Raw genomic sequence first — 19,673 nt, 5'->3', positions numbered from 1 at the left:
GTTAACCAATTCAATGGCAAAAACGAAGGATATCAGATTTGCCAGATTAATATGTCTTGGACTGTAGAAATATTTTCATGTTATCACCACCAGAAACAGCAAGAACAAAATATTTTTATTTATTCCTATTTATCTCCACAAGTCTATTGTAAACCAATATTGATCCAAAACCATAGTCAAATCTTAGTCACCCGTTATTATCTTTTGTCAGTTTTAAGAAGATGGGATGGGGATATTCTTCCACCAGGGTTAAGAATCACAAGTAAACCCTTATTTCTAATTTTCATCTGCCAAGTAAACTGGTGCTCAGCTTGAACTCCTAAGTAAAAATAATCCTTGGTTTCATTTGTGGAGAAAGGAAAGTGAATTGCAATAAAGCAAAGCCAGAACTGAAATTGCGTGCCCAAATCTCCAAGCGTAACTTTCCTCCACTTTAAGTACTTCCTATTGGTGGTCCCCATTGCTCAATCAATTTTTTAAAAAAATGTTTTTGGAACGGTCCCTTTGACTGTGGGCTGGTATGCAGCTGCATTCCATTCCCAGCTGCCTCATCTTGAAGCCATGTCTTAAGGAGACACAGTGAACAGTGAAGCTTTCCCAGGTGTGGGCTGCTGTGGGTTTGGAGGGGTTCAGGAGAAACTCTAGCTAAGATTTTGTGAAGTTCAGAGAATGCCCAAATCCCACTCCTGGCTGGCCCCTCCCACCCCACCCTGCCCCTTCCAGGAGTCCCCACACAGCCTGTTTTGGATGCAGGTAAGTGCAGGGTGCACACAGAGGCTTGGGGAGGGTGGAGCCTGGGAAGGCTGTTTTCACCCTCCTGGAGACTCAAGGGAAGCCTCCAGAGCCCAGGGAGAGCAAACACCCCCCCCCGCCCTCCACCCCCGCATTCATGACAGACTGGTGCCAAGCAATAGCAGAAGGCAGGCATGAGGCAGAAGTTCTGACAGCAGGATTAAACATCATTCAACCATTAAAGTAGAGACACCATAAAAACAAGACCATCAATGAATAAATGAATCACCAAAGCAATTCAAAAATCAAATCATCCTTATTCCTATAAGGGGAAGGCATTTAATATGGGACAGCAGAGGCAACTATTCCTCTTTTAATAACTACATGAAATAATAAAAAAAAATATTATTCAAGGAGTGAAGTCAGTACTGGAAGAGGAGAAGATCCTCCGGACTTCTGTCTCTCCATTTCTCTGGTACTTTTTAGGGATTTTTTTCTGCTCCATCCTTCCATTCGAGTCTCATAGAAGTTACAATAAAAGAGAAGAACCCTATAAATCAAAATGACCCAGGATCTTATACCTAAACTTACAATTTAGGAATAAATGAACTAAAAAAAGACTCAAAATTTTGGGCTTAGACGACTTAGAACTTCGCCGTCTTCAGTCTGACCTAAGCATAGTACATGAAATCATCTGCTACAATGTCCTACCAGCCAATGAATAATTTAGCTTCAACCAAAACAATACAAGAGCACACAATAGATACAAACTCATGGTAAACCGATCCAAACTAGACTGCAGTAAATAGGGCTTCAGTAACAGAATGGTCAATGCCAGGAATGTACTACCTGACTCTGTAGTTTCTTCCCCAAACCCCCAAAACTTTAACCTTAGACTGTCTACTGTAGACATCACCCCATTCCTAAGAGGACTGCAAGGGGTGTGCATAAATGCACCAGCATACCTACCATCCCTGTCCTAATGTTTTCTTTTATTCGTATCCTTTACATGTATTTATAATTATGTTTACACTTGTATCTGTAATGAAATACATGCTTCACAAAATAATAAATAAATAAATAAATAAATAAATAAATAAATAAATAAATAAATAAATAAATAAATAAATAGGAGGAAGAGTGTTAGAAATGCAAAGAGAAAGCAAATCCATCACACTGAATGACTTACGGAGGTGAAGAAATTAAACGAGCCCCATTGAACAGTAATAGCTCAGGAGAAGGTTGTGTTACCGTTTCGATCACACTAATGATGTGGTCTCCTGCCCCGTAATAGTTCCATGGGTTTCCTTTCTCCTGCTTCTTTAACGTCAGGGGACATTTGGTTCTGATCCTGCCACAATTTCTGTGGGTGAGAACCAGCAGCAGCATAAAAAGCAGAAGCAGGACGTCCATTTCTCCTTGGCCTGAATCGGCAATTTCTCTGTTTCTAAACCTCAAGAAGTTAGAAGAATTCAAAGCACTCTCAGAAGATGGAAAAGCCTGTGGCTTTCCTGGTTTAGACTGAGACAAACTGAGCTTCACAAGAAAAGGAGGGAAAGGTACATTCAAGTGTACATTCTCTTCCTGTCCTAAATCTTGTGAAAACACCCAACATAACTAGAAATATTTATCCTTTTCTGGTGCAAGATTACTTCCATCTTGCTTCAGTCTGAGTTTACATCAAAGGCAGTCACTGGAGAAATATCAGACAAAGTCTCAAACTACAGGATGGTGATAATTACAGGGAGAAGCAACTTCTCTGGGGATCATGAACTTCTTCCAGGATTCCATGTGCAAAGGGACAGCAGGAGAACTGCATGTTAGTACAAAATCACAAATATAGACCTGAGGGCACAATTGTGCAGTGCTTGTGGCCCTTCCTACTGGGACATGGTAGTAAATGAATGTTGGAGGATAAGAGTTCAATCTCAGGTGAAGGAGTTCCTCTTTTTTTTTCAATTTCTTTGTATATTTTTTGTTTACATACAATAAGTGCTTGGTGAACAAATTGTCTGGGTCAACTTGTTTACACAATAATGCTTTTTCAGTTCCTAGTTCCTACCTCTACTATCCAGCCATTGATTAAAAAAATCCCAAGTTCAAAAATATTCTGTGTCTTCTTTTTCTTTTATCTTCAGTATTAGTCTATCCATTTCTGCATAGTCTAGTATTTTTTTTTAATTATATCTTCTTCCATAGGTGTTTCCTCGTTATTCCAATGTTGTGCAAATGCAATTCTTGCTGCTGTCAAAACATGTAATATTAAATATATGTTCCCTTTATCGTATTTTTCTGGTATTATGCCTAATAAAAATAGTTCTGTCTTATAATCTATATGCTGTTTTAACATTTTTTTAACAATATATGCATTTGTGTCCATTTGTTTTTCTTTTTTTTCTTTTGAACACATCCATCATATGTGATAATATGTGTCCAGTATTTGATTACATTTCCAACATTTGGCAGACATGTTTTTAAACATTTTTGCTAACCTTGCCAGTGGTAAGTGCCACCTATAGAACATTTTATACAGATTTTCTTTATACATAGATGCCATCGTCAATTTATAGTTTCTTTCCCACAGTATTTGCCAATTATCTAATTCTATAATGTATCCAAAATTCTATCATTGTCCCTTTCACCTATTCATCTTCCATTTTTAAGCTTAATAAAGAGTTCTTATATTCTTTTGGATGTTATCTTCTCTTCTATGCATTTCATAATTAACTGAGACTAGTGGATAAGGTGACCCTCCATGCTTTGTGTTTCATACTCCCTTACGCTGAGTGGTGAGAGTGGAATGGAAGTTATGCATCCATCCTTCCCCTACTTGACTTCTCTCTGGCCTTCGATACTAGTAATCGTGGTATCACATGAAGATATCCATAAGACCACATGAAAATAGTTTGGGGGTCCTTTGTAGCTCTTGGTCTCATTCCATCAATTTCCTCAGTGGGGTGTTTCCCCTTTGGACTCTCTGAAGGTGTCTGTGAATCTGCCTCCAAAATACTGCCAAGTGTTTTGAAGAAACACTTGGGAATCCTTCTCTTCATGTTACATCTGGGTCATTCGGAGAGGGAATTCAGTTTCTTATCTAGAGGGAGGGTAACATTGATATGTACACCTTGTTCTAGAACAGAGTCTTGGTGGATTCACTAAAAGAAGCACTAAAAGGAGATTACCAGAACCATCCTGATGGTGATGGAGAGAAGATCCATAGTTGGAGAAATCTGGTCTCCTTCTCAAAGCAGAGTACTCTTACGTAAGGAACTTACCTGGGGCAGTTCTGACAGTGGGTTATTGTTGTTGGGACATGTCCAGATATGGTTTTGGAAGAGTGATGACTAAACAACACAGTCATGGAACTCTAAATTTCATTATTCTTATATTGATAATTTTAATTTCTTCAGTTTAAAATAACCTTAATTGTCAAAATAAAAGGAAGCATACAAAACTATTAATAATTATTGCAATAAAACATTAAATATCATGAGCCTAAAAACAATTTCACTATCAGTTCCCTACTTTTATCATTAGATTTTCCTTAGTGTTTAGATCTGGTCTCAGGATGATAATGTAGCACTTGGGGAAGAAGATGCATCCCAGCAATCCAGCACTGGAAGTCAAGATGGAGAAGACCTGCACAATCACCATGGACTTTCCTTTGGTGCTCAGGTAGGTGGGCAGAAAGGAGACCCAAACACTGCAGAAGACCAGCATGCTGAAGGTGATCAGTTTGGCTTCATTGAAAGCCCCAGGCAGGTTTCTGGCCAGGAAAGCCACTGTGAAGCAAATGGCAGCTAGGAAGCCCATGTAGCCCAAGACAATATAAAACATGGTGACAGAACCTTCGTTGCATTGAAGGATGATCACTCCTGGCAGGGAGTGGAGGTCAGAGTCAGGGAATGGGGGAGAAACTCCCAGCCAGATGGAGCAGATGATAATTTGGATAGTGGAACAAGAAAGAATGATGGAGTTGGCCAAGCTCTTCCCCAGCCATCTCCTTACTCGATTTCCTGGTTTTGTGGCCAGAAAAGCCAGCACCACTGTGATTGTTTTGGCCAACACAGAAGACACGGCTACTGAGAAGACAATGCTGAACACTGTTTGTCGGAGAAGGCAGGTGAGTTTCCTTGGTTGGCCAATGAAGAGTAAAGGAGACAGGAAGCAAAGCAGGAGGGAGACGAGGAGGATATAGGAGAGATCCCGGTTGTTGGCTTTGACAATGGGAGTTTCTAGGTATTTAATGAATATGATTAAAACAGAGACTGTGGTTAGGAACCAGAATAGGGCAAAGGAGACAAGGATAATACTCAGATGTTCTTCATAGGACAGGAAGGACATTCTTTTGGGGATACATTCGATTCGGTTCTGGCTTGGATATTGATCATCTGGGCACTTGGTACATTTTTCAGTATCTGAGAAAACAGAAAGTAATATTTCTTTTATAGACTCTCCTTTCACATTTCAAGAAAGGCATGCTTAGATGACAGCTGATACTGAGAGACAGGAAATCCCTAATTAAATGGTAAAAAGGGAGTCTGTACATAAAGATACGCATAAACAATTACAGTATATGTATGATTATATAAAGAATAACAAAATAATACCCCAAAGAGTAATACGTGGAACACAACTACCCTTCACTGTGTCCACCCACACTTTCATCCTGCTCTGACCTCACCTTATTCCAATGCCTGTGGGAAGAGTCATTTCTCTGGAAGGTTAGCAGGGTAGGAGTCTGTTGAGGATTGACAGATCTAGCCCAATAACTCACAGGATAACCAGACAATCGGTATATTCAGTTTATTCATACATAGGGTACATTTCAGGTTCAAGCATATATTAATCTCTACCTGATCTTCTCACGGGGTCATGGCTGGAACTGGGTCTTGTGCCCAGGTGGCAACCTTATATACCCAAGGGGAGGAGTCAGGGGTGAAGTGAGGTTAAGGTTTAGTGGTCTTGGGCAGTTTAACCCTTGCTAGACTGGTATGGGGAGCTGCATGGGAGATAACATTTTAACTGACAGGGTCTGTCAGATTTTAATGGGGGAGGGTATCAGGTCCCAGGTATTTCTACAGGGATGCTGGCATTTTGGTGGGAGGAAGAGGGGAGGAATGGAGTGATCTGTATATGAAATTTCTGTTTCTGTTTCCTACATTACTGTGTTAATATCTATATGAAATTACTGTTTTCCTGCAATGATGAAGTATGGGAGGGGTTTGGTTAGCATTGCTTGAAATAGTTGGTTTTAAGTGAGAAGGTTCAGTTCTTGCCTAGCTCTCTTGTTATCACAAACATTTCAATAAAAGCTCCTTTTGTAATAACTGTCCTGTTTTCTTGGGAAGAGTGGAGAGGCAGGACCTTACAGAGGGAATGCAACAAAAAAGGTAGGCAAGGTGGCAAAGTTTTAGGAAATAGACCTGGAGCATGCCTTTCATATTCGCTGTAATGAGATGAGCAGATAACCTCAAGGAGAAGCTAGGGCTAGGGCTCGGGTTAGTGTTAGTGTTATAGTTTGAGTTTGAGTTTGAGTTAGTGTTAGTGTTAGAGTTAGAGTTAGAGTTAGAGTTAGAGTTAGAGTTAGAGTTAGAGTTAGAGTTAGAGTTAGAGTTAGAGTTAGAGTTAGAGTTAGAGTTAGAGTTAGAGTTAGAGTTAGTTAGAGTTAGTTAGAGTTAGAGTTAGAGTTAGAGTTAGAGTTGTTAGAGTTAGAGTTAGAGTTAGAGTTAGAGTTAGAGTTGTTAGAGTTAGGGTTAGGGTTAGGGTTAGGGTTAGGGTTAGGGTTAGGGTTAGGGTTAGGGTTAGGGTTAGGGTTAGGGTTAGGGTTAGGGTTAGGGTTAGGGTTAGGGTTAGGGTTAGGGTTAGGGTTAGGGTTAGGGTTAGGGTTAGGGTTAGGGCTAGGGCTTGGGCTTGGGCTCGGGGTGGGGATTGAGATGGGGATGGGGATGGGGATGGGGCTTGGGTTAGGGTTAGGGTTAGGGTTTCCCACCAATATTCTGGTCCTATGCCATGCCAAGCTTTAAAGTTCAATTTATGGATTTTCAATTTTACTTGGAAAGAAACTGGGTACCTGTCAAGCTCACACAACAGGGGTGTAATACAGTAAGAGTCTGGGGGAACCCAACAGTGGTGTGAGTGCCATTATATTCCAAATCATTTGTAACTGGTACATGTGATTTCATGGTATAAAAACAAATATCACTTGCTTTGGATTTCCAAAGATGCTTTTTCAAGAGGTAACTGGACAGTCCAGTTGCCTCCTGAAAAAAATCACCTTTGGGACACCCATCACCTGGATGACTGAGAATCTCCATAGACATTTGCTTTGGACTTGGTTCCCAAGGCCCAAATATAAATATAAAATGAGATGGTGATGCAAAATATTTTGATTATAGGTTTGCTAACAATTTTAAAGACCAAGTGGGCTCCATGATGGTATAAAAATGGATATGATGTGAATTTTTTTTAAAAAAAGATTAATGCCCCTTTTTCCCTTTCTTTATCTTAGATCTGCTTCCTTTTAATCCCTATTGTGTATGCAAGGATTTTTTTTTTCCATAAAGAAATACAGATAGAATCTTTTCTTTGTCTTTTTTCTTTTTTTTTTTTAATCTCTTAAATTATAACACGGAGAATTAGAGCACTGGAGAAAAAAGAGGCAATTTTATTGGAGAGAGAGAGAGGGAAGGAGTGGGGATGAGAGAGAGTGGGAGGGAGAGGGAGAGGGAGAGGGAGAGGGAGAGGGAGAGGGAGGGAGAGAGAGAGAGAGAGAGAGAGAGAGAGAGAAAGGGAGAGGGTGTTGTGGCCTGTCAGATGCTAGCAGAGCTGGTGGCAGACTCGGACAATGAGGAGGTTGAGGAGAAACTTGGGCCAGTTCTGGAGTCTGGGGAAGACTCTGATGGATGCTCTGCATCAGATGCAGAGATAGAGTCAGACCCGTCCGACATTTCCCAGCCACCGGAGAGGCAGCTGCCTTTGGAGGCTGATCTGAGTGAGGAGGAAGAACAGCTGGGGCCTGTTCCAGATGCATATATGCAGAGAGCTAGTAGGAGAGGTGAACAACGGCGGTCAAGGAGCCAACTCAGGAAGCAAAGCACATGTGGATCCTGAATGGCCCCTCCCTGGCTAGGAAATAAATAGAAGGAAAGGGGAGTGGTTGTCATAGGAAACAACAATTCGTATTTCTGAAGATTTTGCTCATGGTGTTTCATGCCACAAAGACTGCTTTCCAGAACTTACTTTGCAACCTTTCAGCTGGGAACTCACATCCTTGCAATTATCGCAAGGAACTGATAAGACTTGTTGCTGCTGCTAATTACTTGAAAGACTATTGCCTGGACTTTTCAGTGGGTGAATGCAATTATTTCACAATAAAGAGGAGCTTTTTGTGACATGGAGTCTGTTTCTTGCTTCTGCTAAGGCTGGGTCAGAACATTGAGAGAGAAGGAGGGGGAGGGAGGGAGGGAGAAAGAGAAAGAGGGGTGGGGTATATATTTTGCCCCGTAAGGAAAATTTGGTATTGGTGAGGAAGATCTATTGACCTGAAACCATTCCTCATATTTTAAAGAATTCGGTTTTTGCTAAAATAGGACAACATGAAAGGACACTTCCAAACTGACAAGTAGAAGATAGATTTATTTTGGAAGATCCACCATGTCCTTCTATCTCATCCTACCTCATCCTTCAAGATCTTTTTCTTACTCCTCCCATAATGAAAGAATTTGGGCAACTTGAAAATAAGCAACAAGAAAATAATCCAGTTTAGCTGTGCTTCCAAATGCTCTGGATGAATCTAGTACTGTTTCATGGGGTGTCACTCACCTTCCTGAGTGGAGATGGTCCCCTCCGGACAAGGAACACAGTCGTAGCAGCAAACTGGCTCTCCTTGGCGAGTCTGTTTGAAAAATCCAGGATGACAGTTTTCAACACATTTGGACTTAGGCAGAGGCTAAGCAGAAAAACAAGGAATGCCAAAGAAAATATGTTAGCATTCAGGAAAAATGGTGCTCAAAAGTAACGTTAGCCCACAGGATTCCCTTTGATAAATAGGAAATCCTTAACAAGTTCACAATGATTGCAGGAGATACAACAACCAACAGATTTTTCATTTATTTCCTCCCTGTTGCTTCTGGCATACCTCATTGCAATAAAGGAGTTTCTACTTAATAAATCCTAGAAGGATGGAATTGAGAAAAAAGATTTAAGCATTAAGTGACAATCAGTGGGTTCTTTCTCATGGCTGTATTAACATGAATTCCTCCATTCTTCAAATATCCATGATTTTAAACTTTGATGATGATCGTGTCAACTTTGAAACTGGCAGAAGCCATTTTCCTGTTCCTCAGTTGCCACACAGAGGGGGAAGGGGAGAAGGAGGTTGGAATGCCTTACTAGACACAACAAGGCTTTCTCATTTCTACTGCTAATTTATTTATTTTATTTATTTTATTTTTGAATTTGTATACCGCCCTTCTCCCTGAGGACTCAGGGCGGTGAACAGCCAAATAAAAACATCAAATACAAATATTAAAACACAGTTAAATATATAGATAGATAGATAGATAGATAGTGTTGCAATATTTTTCAGGATCAGACTCAATAAATTTAGTAAGAGTTAAAGGTTTAAATATATCTCCTTTTATTTACAATAGGCATTCTATATTCACTGAATATTCATAGGTAGAAGCAAGTAAATGGGGGCAAACAGCTCCTTATATATACAATGGGTGGAGCTAGATGTGGGAGTGGTGAATCATGGATACATTAAGAAGTGAAGAATAAGTTAACCCCTGATACCCCGTTCATATATTATTTACACATTATAGAATAAGGCATTTACATCTGACAAATCCCCCTCTAAATGCCGATTCGTTACACAACACCAATTACATTCAGATTCAGGACAGTACAAAACATATAATTTAGAAGTTAAGTATTTATGCTGCTTAGCAGGTAAAGGTTTTGTCAATATGTCAGCTAATTGTTCTGAAGTTTCACAATGCACTGCTTTAATAAATCCATCCTGAGATAATTGTCTCACATGTTTAAATTTTATATCTATGTGTCTGGACCTTTGTCCAATGGCGTCTGATCTGGATATTTCAATAGCTGCTTTATTATCTTCATGCATAACAAAAGGCAAAGCAGGTTTTTTCCAAACATCTGAAATCAAATCATTAAACCATACAAGGTTATTTGCAGCTTTAGATAAACAAACATATTCTGCTTCTGTCGTTGAAGTGGCCACTAATTCTTGTTTACCAGTGTACCAGTAAACTGGACAGTCATTTAAGAGGAATATATAACCAGATGTACTTTTTCTACACGAGGTGTCTCCAGCCCAGTCTGCATCCGCATAACATGTAAGCTTTGGTTCTTTATTATCGTTAGGTTCCAACATTAAACAAAAGTCTAGTGTACTTTTCAGATATCTTAATATTCTTTTAACAGCTTCCCAGTGGTACATTGTTGGCTTGCTGACATGTCTGGATAATAAATTGAGGGGTAAGGCGATATCTGGTCTTGTCCAATTAGATATATAAAGAAGTGAACCTATGACTGATCTATAAAATGTGTTATCTTTGAATTCAGGGGATGATTCATCAGTATTTCTTAGAAAGTCAGTCTGCATAGGAGTATCACAAGGTTTGGCATTACTTAGATTGCATTTGTTTAAGAGCTCTATGATCTTATCTCTTTGAGTAAGTTTGAAACCTCTTTTTGTTTTGTTAATTTGAACACCAAGATATTTGTTCACTTTGCCTAGAGATTTCAATGAGAAATGTTCATTTAGCTTGGTTACAAAAGTTTCTCTTCTCTCTTTATGTTTTCCTATGTATAAAATGTCATCCACATAGATTAATACAAATTCTATGTAATCATCACCCTTTTTAACGAAAAAACAGTTATCAGCAGTGGTGGCATTGAAGTCCATGGTTTTAAGTACTTTTACTAAGCAATCATACCATCGTTTACCAGATTGTTTTAACCCGTATAAACTCTTGTTTAACAACCAAGTCTCATTTCTGTTTGTGTATTGACTGTGGGGTGCTCTTACATATATTTCCTTATCTAGTTTTGCGTGTAGGTACGCTGTCTGTATGTCATATTGGAATACATCGAGATTAAGTGCTGATGCTACCACTAGAGCTGTTTTGACACTCTCTGTTCTTACTGTGGGGGAATACGTGTCAGTGTAATCCTCCGGATATTTCTGTGCATAACCTTGTGCAACTAGTCTAGCTTTGTATAGGGTATTGCCTCCCTCTAAGTTCTTAATTTTATATATCCACCTGGTACCAATAATTGTTTTATCCTTTGGTGCGATTGCAGGTGTAAATACATTTAGTCCTTGTAAGCTTTCCATTTCTTTTTTCATTGCTAATTCCCATTTTTCTTTTTTTTCACGAGGGAGTTTTAACACTTCCTCATATGTATTAGGTGTCTTTGGTTCATCATCCATATGCATTACATAGTCTTTATATTTATTTGGCATCTGATTTCTGGTGTTTCTAATTGTTTTTTCAGGTTTACTATTGTTATCATGCAAATATCTTGCTTCCTTTTTAGTTAGTGTGTCTGTCTTTATTTTGTGTTGGCTATTTGTCCATGTTTTGGTTTTGTTTTTATATTTGTTGATGTTTTGCTTTTCTATGGTCCCTTTCTCTTGAGATTTTGTATCTTTGTTGTCACTTGGAAATATTTCATTAAGATGTATTTTAGACCAGTTGGCCTGTTCATGGAATACAGCTGTTCTGGAGACTATAAATTTGTTATTACTATCAATGAATCTGTACCCTTTAGTACCTGTCTCGTATCCCATAAATCTGAGTCTTCTGGACACGTTTTCTCCCTTTCTTCTCAATTGCTTAGGTATGTGTACATCTGCAGTGACCCCAAATATGTGCATGTGTGCCAATTTTGGTTTTCTATTATACATTACTTCATATGGTGTTTTATTTACTATGCTGGACCAGGTTCTATTCTGTGTGTAATTGGAATAATGTAGGGCTTCTGACCAGAATTGTTTGCTTAAGCCAGCATCTTCCAATGTGCATCTAATCATGGTTTGTAATGTTGAGTTCTTCCTCTCTGCAATCCCGTTCTGGAACGCAGAAAATGGACTAGACGTGTAATGTAACATTCCTCTGTCCTTTAACCATTGGGAGAATTCTTTAGACATGAATTCACATCCCCTATCTGTCATAATTTGTTTTATTCTGATATTGTGTTGTGTTTCTATGCGTTTATAAAATTCTTTAAATTTTTGGAAGGTTTCGTCTTTGTGTTTTAATGTATAGACAAATCCATAACGGCTATAATCGTCTACTATGGTTAAGAAGTAACGTTTTCTGTAAGTGATTGATGGAGTTAGTGGACCAACTAAGTCCATGTGTACTAAATCAAAAATTTGGTTGGTTGATCTGGTGGATTTTCTTGGTCTGGGGCTAGTCTTTAGTTTTGTAGATTTACATACTGAGCATTCCAAATAGTTTTCACAATTTTTTATTTTGACACCTTCTGCGTGTTCAGTCATTTTTTGTACTACAGGAAAACTGGCATGTCCTAACTTCCTATGTAAGATGTGAGCACACTCATCATGAATTGGCTTACCTATTTTTGGTTTTTTTTTCATTGTGTACATCTTTGTGATCATGAGATATTTTACATTCATCATTGTCACTGTTGTTAATGTTTTCATCATCTACTTCAATACAATCTTCCATATTTGAATCAATGTTGTGTAACCATTTTTCCTTTGTTATCAGATAAGGTAGGCCTCCTTTAATTATTACAGTGCCTATATCTATTTTATTTTTCTCTAAAGTCGCCTTTCCTTTAGAAAAAACTATGTTAATATCAGAATCTCTACTTAGTTTTATGGCACTTAGTATGTTATGAGGTATTTCAGGTATTAGCAATACCCCCTCTATTTTTCCTAGACCTGGCAGTATTACATTCCCTCTGCCTAATACTTGAACCTTTTCTTGGTTAGCTACCTTTATTACAAATTTATCTTCTACAAATGAAGACAATATATCTTTGTTATTAGTGGTGTGATTAGTTGCTCCAGAATCAATAAGCCAATTACTATTTTCATTCTGCTGTGTGTTAGTGTTGTCTTGTTTATTTAATCCATTCAATGAACCAGATTTTCTATCCTTTGAATTATCTCTGCCCCCTCTATTGTCTTTGTAATTTGGTGGGCTTCTGTATCTATGTCTATCCATGTAAGACTGTCTATAATTGTATTTGTTTCTATATTCTGACCTATGTCTTTCTTTTGAAATTTTGGGGCAATCCCTTCTATTGTGTTCCCTGGATCCACAGTTATGACATTTAAATGTTTCATTATATTTTTCTTGGAAAGCTACTTTCCTATATGTTTTGTGTTCTATGTGATTGTTAGAACGATTCCTTCTTGAATTGTCTTCTGCTATTAATTTATTGGATAGACTTTCTATGGATAAGTATCCTAGATTGATTGTGTCTAAATGTGACATATAATTGTCCCATGATGAATCAAGTGAGTTGATAATAACACTTTTCATTGTTTGATCTGAAATCACCTCCCCCCTTAAATGCAGCTCAGCTCTTATTTTGTTTAAAGATATTAAATGCTCACTTATGGAAACCCCTGGTTTTATCCTAGATGAAAAGAAATCTTTAGACATCCTTGTGGTGGTAGCTACGCTGTCACTGTAAAACAAATTGAACATGCATTGAATAATTTCTGACACAGTCATATTTTGCTTAATGCTATGATACATTGCAGGAGACACGCTAGATATTAATAAGAAAAATGCTCTATGGTGTAAGCAGTCTATTTTTAGAGTCCAAGGTCTTTTTGGGGGACTAGTGATAAAAAACAGTAAGTTTTCCTTCATAAAGACAACCTGGAGCTGCTGATACCATTCTTGCAAATTAATGCCATCTACCCTTAGCTTTGGGAAGTCACTGGGTAAATTTCCGACATTATTAGGTCCATTACTTACAACCTGAGGTAGTCCGTGGTCTCGCAAATGCAGAAAGTTACAAAACGGTGTGGGGATGCTCGCAACGAGCCTGCACGGTCTCCTCGCCAGTTCATGTCTTCCCGGACCGTCTGCGTAGTCTTGCGCATGCGCGTTGTTCATTTCTTCCACGGAGTCATCGTGAGAGGTTCTCCTCATTGCGGCTTGCTCGTTCTGCTCCTCCTCAGACGAATTGGTCTCTGGCTCGATTTTGGGAGTCTTGACGATGGCGGCTGCTCTCCTTCTTCTTTTGACGGCGTTGGTGCTTGCTTCGGTCTGTGGCGTGGGGCGGTATCGGCAGGGCTCTCTGGGTTCAGGCGTCGTCGCTCTCGTAGTCAGAATGGGAGCGGGCAGGTCTTGAGGCATTGGCTTGACCGCTCGCTTCTTCGTCAGTTTTTTTGTTATTTTTAGTTTTGGTCCAAAGGCAGCAAAAAGCGTTTTCATTGCTGATTTTATTTGATTGTTTGTTGAATCCTCTTCACTTTCTGATTCCGATTCTTCAGAGGTGTTAGAGTCTTCTTTTTCATTTTCGTTGTCTGATGTTTTTCGCGCCAGAAATTTTGAATTGAGCTTTCTGATTGGCTCTGCTTCGCTCACCCTGGAGGTCTGTTGAAACCAAGATGGCTGCCATTCAAAATTTTGCGCGGGATCACCGGTTTTCTTTTTCACAACAATATTTTCTGTAGTCATATCACTCACTATTTTGGTGTCTTTTGATTTTTCATTAGTGATGTGCTTCTCTCTCGCTGCTCCGCTGTTCTTCAGCATATCTTGGAGGTCCGCGATGAGACTTTCATCATTCTTCTGGCTTTTCAATAGTTTTAATATTTCTGACCTGAGTTCGTTATACTTTATTTCGATTTCCTCCTCATCATCATTTTCATCTATTATTTCTTCGTCTTCAGTGGTGTATTCTTCAGATTCTCTCGAAATCGCATTTGTGGATTCGTTGATTATTTCTTGTTCTGTTTCTATTTCTTTACTGTATGCCCTGGTGTTGGGCCTATCTTTCTTAGACATTTTTAATTTTTATTGAGTCAATTAACCATCCTCTGCCACCAGCTTGTTGCAATATTTTTCAGGATCAGACTCAATAAATTTAGTAAGAGTTAAAGGTTTAAATATATCTCCTTTTATTTACAATAGGCATTCTATATTCACTGAATATTCATAGGTAGAAGCAAGTAAATGGGGGCAAACAGCTCCTTATATATACAATGGGTGGAGCTAGATGTGGGAGTGGTGAATCATGGATACATTAAGAAGTGAAGAATAAGTTAACCCCTGATACCCCGTTCATATATTATTTACACATTATAGAATAAGGCATTTACATCTGACAGATAGATAGATAGATAGATAGATAGATAGATAGATAGATAGATAGATAGATAGATAGATTTGGCCCCATTAATTAAAATGATAAACAAAACAAAACAGTTAAAAAACCTTTAAAAAGAATTAAGCCAGCCCGGCTTGTTGAAAAAAGAAAGTTTTAAGGGCACGGCAGAAGGCACTAATGGATACGGTTGGGAAAGGAGTGCCTGGAGAGTCTAAGAAAACTATAAGTTTTCCACTCCCCACATTCAAATCTCAGTGAAGGTTATCCTTCTAGGTGATTAGGCTTTGCCCACTTGAAATGTGTCCTAAGACCTTGGAAAACAAAAAGGACACCAATATTTTGCCCACCTTATTCAACAATTTTAGTTGTGAAAAATAATCTTGGTTGATAAAAACTCTCTATCTTTCAAAACTCCCGGTGTTCTTTATGATGTCATTCTTCTACTTGACGCCTACTTGAAATGTATCCTGCATCTTTGAATTTAAAAAAAAAATAGATCTCCATATTTCACTCACCCTGTTGAGCCACTCTAGAAAGAAAAGAGCACCTTCATCGATAATAAGTTTCTGCCTTTCAAAGCTTCCCACTTCCGCTTCATTGTAAAGTTCCTCTGGCAAAACTGCTAAGCTCCAGATGTTCACATCTGCTACCAGATCTCCATTTTGGTCCAAGTACATTTTCATCTCAGAAAGATTCCAGAATTCATTTTTCTGTAAAAAGGGATGAAACTAGAATGGAAAAATCCAGGAATTTTAAATCAAACCTTAATTTCTTATTCTATATCACAGGTGTCAAACTCAAGGCCCACAGGTCAGATCTGGCCCACTGGGAGCTTAGATCCAGACAGCGGGGCTGGCCTGGAAAGAGCCATGGTGGCGCAGTGGTTAGAATGCAGTACTGCAGGCTACTTCTACTGATCACCGGCTGCCAGCAGTTTGGCAGTTCAAATCTCACTGGCTCAAGGTTGACTCAGCCTTTCATCCTTTCAAGGTGGGTAAAATGAGGACCCAGATTGTTGGGGGCAAGAGGCTGACTCTGTAAACCGCTTAGAGAGGACTGTAAAAGCACTGTGAAGTGGTATATAAGTCTAAGTGCTATTGCTAAAGGACCGGTCCGCAGCCTCCATGCACTCCATTTTCAGCCTGGATGGCCTCCTGCAGCATCCTGCCAGCCAAAACAAAGCATGGGGGGATTGTGGCTGCCAAATTGCTGCAGGAGGCCATCCAAGCCAAAAATAGGCCATGTGGGGGCCACTTGTGCCCCCTTTGCCCCATTTTGGCTGACAGGGTGCTGCAGGAGGCTGTCCAGGCTGAAAACAGGGTGCGTGGGGACACCTCATGCCCCCTGTGCCCCATTTTGGATGGCAGAGTGCTGCAGGAGGGCATAAGTCCCATCTCCTCCCCCCCCTCAGGACACAATATTTTTGGAAATCCGTTCATACTCTCACACCATTCAAAGTGAGAATTTAGGAGCTGTGCATCCTAAAATGCACAGCTAAAGGTTTATGAGATTCTTCATAGAGTTCCAGAAAAATTGCAGACTACAGGAACTATTAGCACTTCAGTTTGAGATGCAGACAACACAGACTATCTCCAATGACAGTGAAGGGACACAGGGCAGAAAAATCCTGCAGCCAACATTTGCACAACTCTGGTGACCCTGAGGACACAGATCAATCTCCAAGTGGCCTCAATCGCTTTCTAAAAGGATGCAAATAACCAGCTGTCTGCAAGGAAGATAAATCCTTCCATTCCCCACCAGTCAGAGCTGAAGAAGTTTCTTGGATGAGAAGCAAAACGTCTTCAAAGAAAAAGTTTGTTGTTTATAAATTTATTTTATAGACAAACAAGCATACAATACATAATCAATCATTCAGTGTATCATCTGAGTACATCTTTTGTGTCTTCTTCCTATTCCTCCTCTAGTTATCATATCTTAATATTATCATTTCATTTATTATAACATTTCTCCCACATTTCTTGCTTATCTATTGATACATTTATCTATCTGCTTTCTCTTCTTTCTTCTTCACTCATTTCATTACATTACCATATATATATATATATATATATATATATATATATATATATATATAATACTTTTCTAGTCAGGGTTTTTTTCCTACGTAGCTCAAGATGTTTGTATAACCATAGTGGGGTGATATCTCAAATCACCACTTTCAGGCTTTGTCGGACATTTTGTGTTGTCTGTTGTGAGATTTAAGGGAGACTGGGATAGTACTATTTCTGTCTTATGAGACTTCTTCGGCCAGCCACACCCTTATTTTATGACTCCTCCCTGTAAAGGTCAAATATTTATTTTTATTTTGTTCTTTTAATTTGTAGGTTCATATGTATAATACTTTTCTAGTCGGGGTTTTTTCCTACGTAGCTCAAAATTGCCCCATATCTTAAAATATTCCATTTCCTTTCTTTCTTTAATTATCAGAGTCAATTATATTCATTTCTGCACAATCCAATATTTTCTTAATTACTTCTCCCTCTGTAGGGATTTTCTCTGCTTTCCATCTTTGCGCAAATACTATCCTCACTGTAGTTATGACATGTATAATCAAATATGTATTTCCTTCACTAAATTTCTCTGGTAAGATACCCAATAGGAACAGTTCAGGTTTTAAATCATTACATTGTTGTATCATTTCTTCTAACCATATTTTAATTTTAATCCAGTAATTTCTCACTTCTGGACACGTCCAGCACATATGATAATACGATCCTGGTGTCTGGTGGCATTTCCAACATTTAGCTGATTTATCTTTAAACATTTTTGCCAATTTTTCAAGTGGCATGTGCCATCTATAAAACATTTTGTATTGATTCTCTTTATATGCTGTGGACATTGTTAATTGATAATTCCTTTCCCATAGCTGCTGCCATTTATCTAACTCAATTGAATATCTGAAAAGGTTTGTTGAAACTCTAGAAAGAGTGCAGAGAAGAGCAACAAAGATGATCAGGGGACTGGAGGCTAAAACATATGAAGAGTGGTTGCTGGAATTGGGCACATCTAGTTTAATAAAAAGAAGGACCAGGGGTGACATGATAGCAGTCTTCCAATATCTCAGGGGCTGCCACAAAGAAGAGAGAGAGTCAGGCTATTCTCCAAAGCACCTGAGGGCAGGACAAGAAGCAACGGATGGAAACTAATCAAGGAGAGAAGCAACCTAGAACTAAGGAGAAATTTCCTGACAGTTAGAACAATTAATCAGTGGAACTACTTGCCACCAGAAGTTGTAAATGCTCCAACACTGGACGTTTTTAAGAAGAGATTGGACAACCATTTGTCTGAAATGGTATAGGGTTTCCTGTCTGAGCAGGGTTGGACTAGAAGACCTCCAAGGTCCCTTCCAAAAACAAGGAAGTCCAGTTGCTTCCTGAAAAAAAAATACCTTTTGGACATCCATTACCTGGATGACTGAGAATCTCCATAGACTTGTTTTTTTTTTTTATTTGTTTTATATGCCGCCCTTCTCCGAAGACTCAGGGCGGCTTACAATGTGCTCAGCAATAGCCTTCATCCTTTTGTATATTTATACAAAGTCAGCTTATTGCCCCCACAAACTGGGTCCTCATTTCACCTACCTTAGAAAGGATGGAAGGCTGAGTCGACCTTGAGCCTTGGCGAGATTCGAACCCTGCAGTAATTGCAGGCAGCTGGTCTTAATAACCAGCTTAATAACAGGGTGCCTTAAACCCCTGTACTACCAAGGCTCTATTGTTTCTCTACTGTTATGCAGCCGTGCCCCCCTCTTAGCAAACCATACTCTAGGAAACATCTCTTCCCCAATCCCCCGAATCATTCTCACATATAATTATACTTTCTTATTACAGGATCCAATGTGGGTCAGTCACTGGGACCAGAGCCCATCCTCAGAGAACTTCTCTCCAGCAGAGTGTGTGCTTTGTGCTATTCTCTGTGTGGTATTTATATGGTGCCTGTTGTGTGGCTTTTTAGTTGTTGATTGAGGTGTTGGGATATTTCTTATTAGATTGTGGAAAGGCTTGATTTCAGCACAGTAATGACCAATTACTTTTTGTATCATGATTAGAAACCTAGTTAAGGGCTGGATAATTAAATGGATAAAAATTGACTATAAAATTGTACTCAAATAATTCGCAGGGTTCATAAAACTGGGAAGTTATGAATAACAATTAATCCTCCATCATCTATTCTACATTTTTATTAATACAGACAGATAGAGTTCATAAATGATGATTTTGTGATCCAAGATTAATACCATCTTGTAGCTAAAGCTATTTTGATGTCTTTTTAAAAATACCAAAGTACCAGAAAAATATTCATGATTTCCTGCAAACTGAATGTGAGTTGGCAGTATAATAGTAATGGAAAGAAGCAAATGCATCCATAAGAGCCTTGGTAGTACAGTGGTCTAAAACACCCTGTTATTAAGAACAGCTGCCTGCAATTATTGCAGGTTCGAATCTCGCCAAGGCTCAAGGTTGACTCAGCCTTCCATCCTTTCTAAGGTAGGTAAATTGAGGACCCAGTTGTGGGGGCAATAAGCTGACTTTGTATAAATATACAAAAGGATGAAGGCTATT

The 19,673-nt window shown here is 39.0% G+C and overlaps 2 protein-coding genes across 2 annotated transcripts in view; both read right to left on the bottom strand.

Annotated features, from left to right (window-relative positions):
* Nucleotides 1-19,673, bottom strand: part of LOC139309780 (vomeronasal type-2 receptor 26-like) — a 70,126-nt gene that overhangs the window by 28,624 nt on the left and 21,829 nt on the right. The window contains exon 5 of the mRNA XM_070933987.1: nt 8,557-8,683. Coding sequence (XP_070790088.1) covers nt 8,557-8,683 — 127 coding nt within the window. The remainder of the gene's footprint in view (nt 1-8,556; nt 8,684-19,673) is intronic.
* Nucleotides 4,246-5,076, bottom strand: LOC139313429 (vomeronasal type-2 receptor 26-like). The gene has a single exon (XM_070939041.1). It carries the CDS (start codon nt 5,074-5,076, stop codon nt 4,246-4,248), a length of 831 nt encoding a protein of 276 aa, XP_070795142.1.

Source organism: Pituophis catenifer, unplaced genomic scaffold (assembly GCF_029215685.1).
Source record: "Pituophis catenifer annectens isolate HBS135680 unplaced genomic scaffold, rPitCat1.0.hap2 SCAF_2, whole genome shotgun sequence".
Lineage (NCBI taxonomy): Eukaryota > Metazoa > Chordata > Lepidosauria > Squamata > Colubridae > Pituophis > Pituophis catenifer.
Note: the sequence above shows the minus strand (reverse complement) of the source record. Positions and strands in the feature narration are given on the sequence as shown.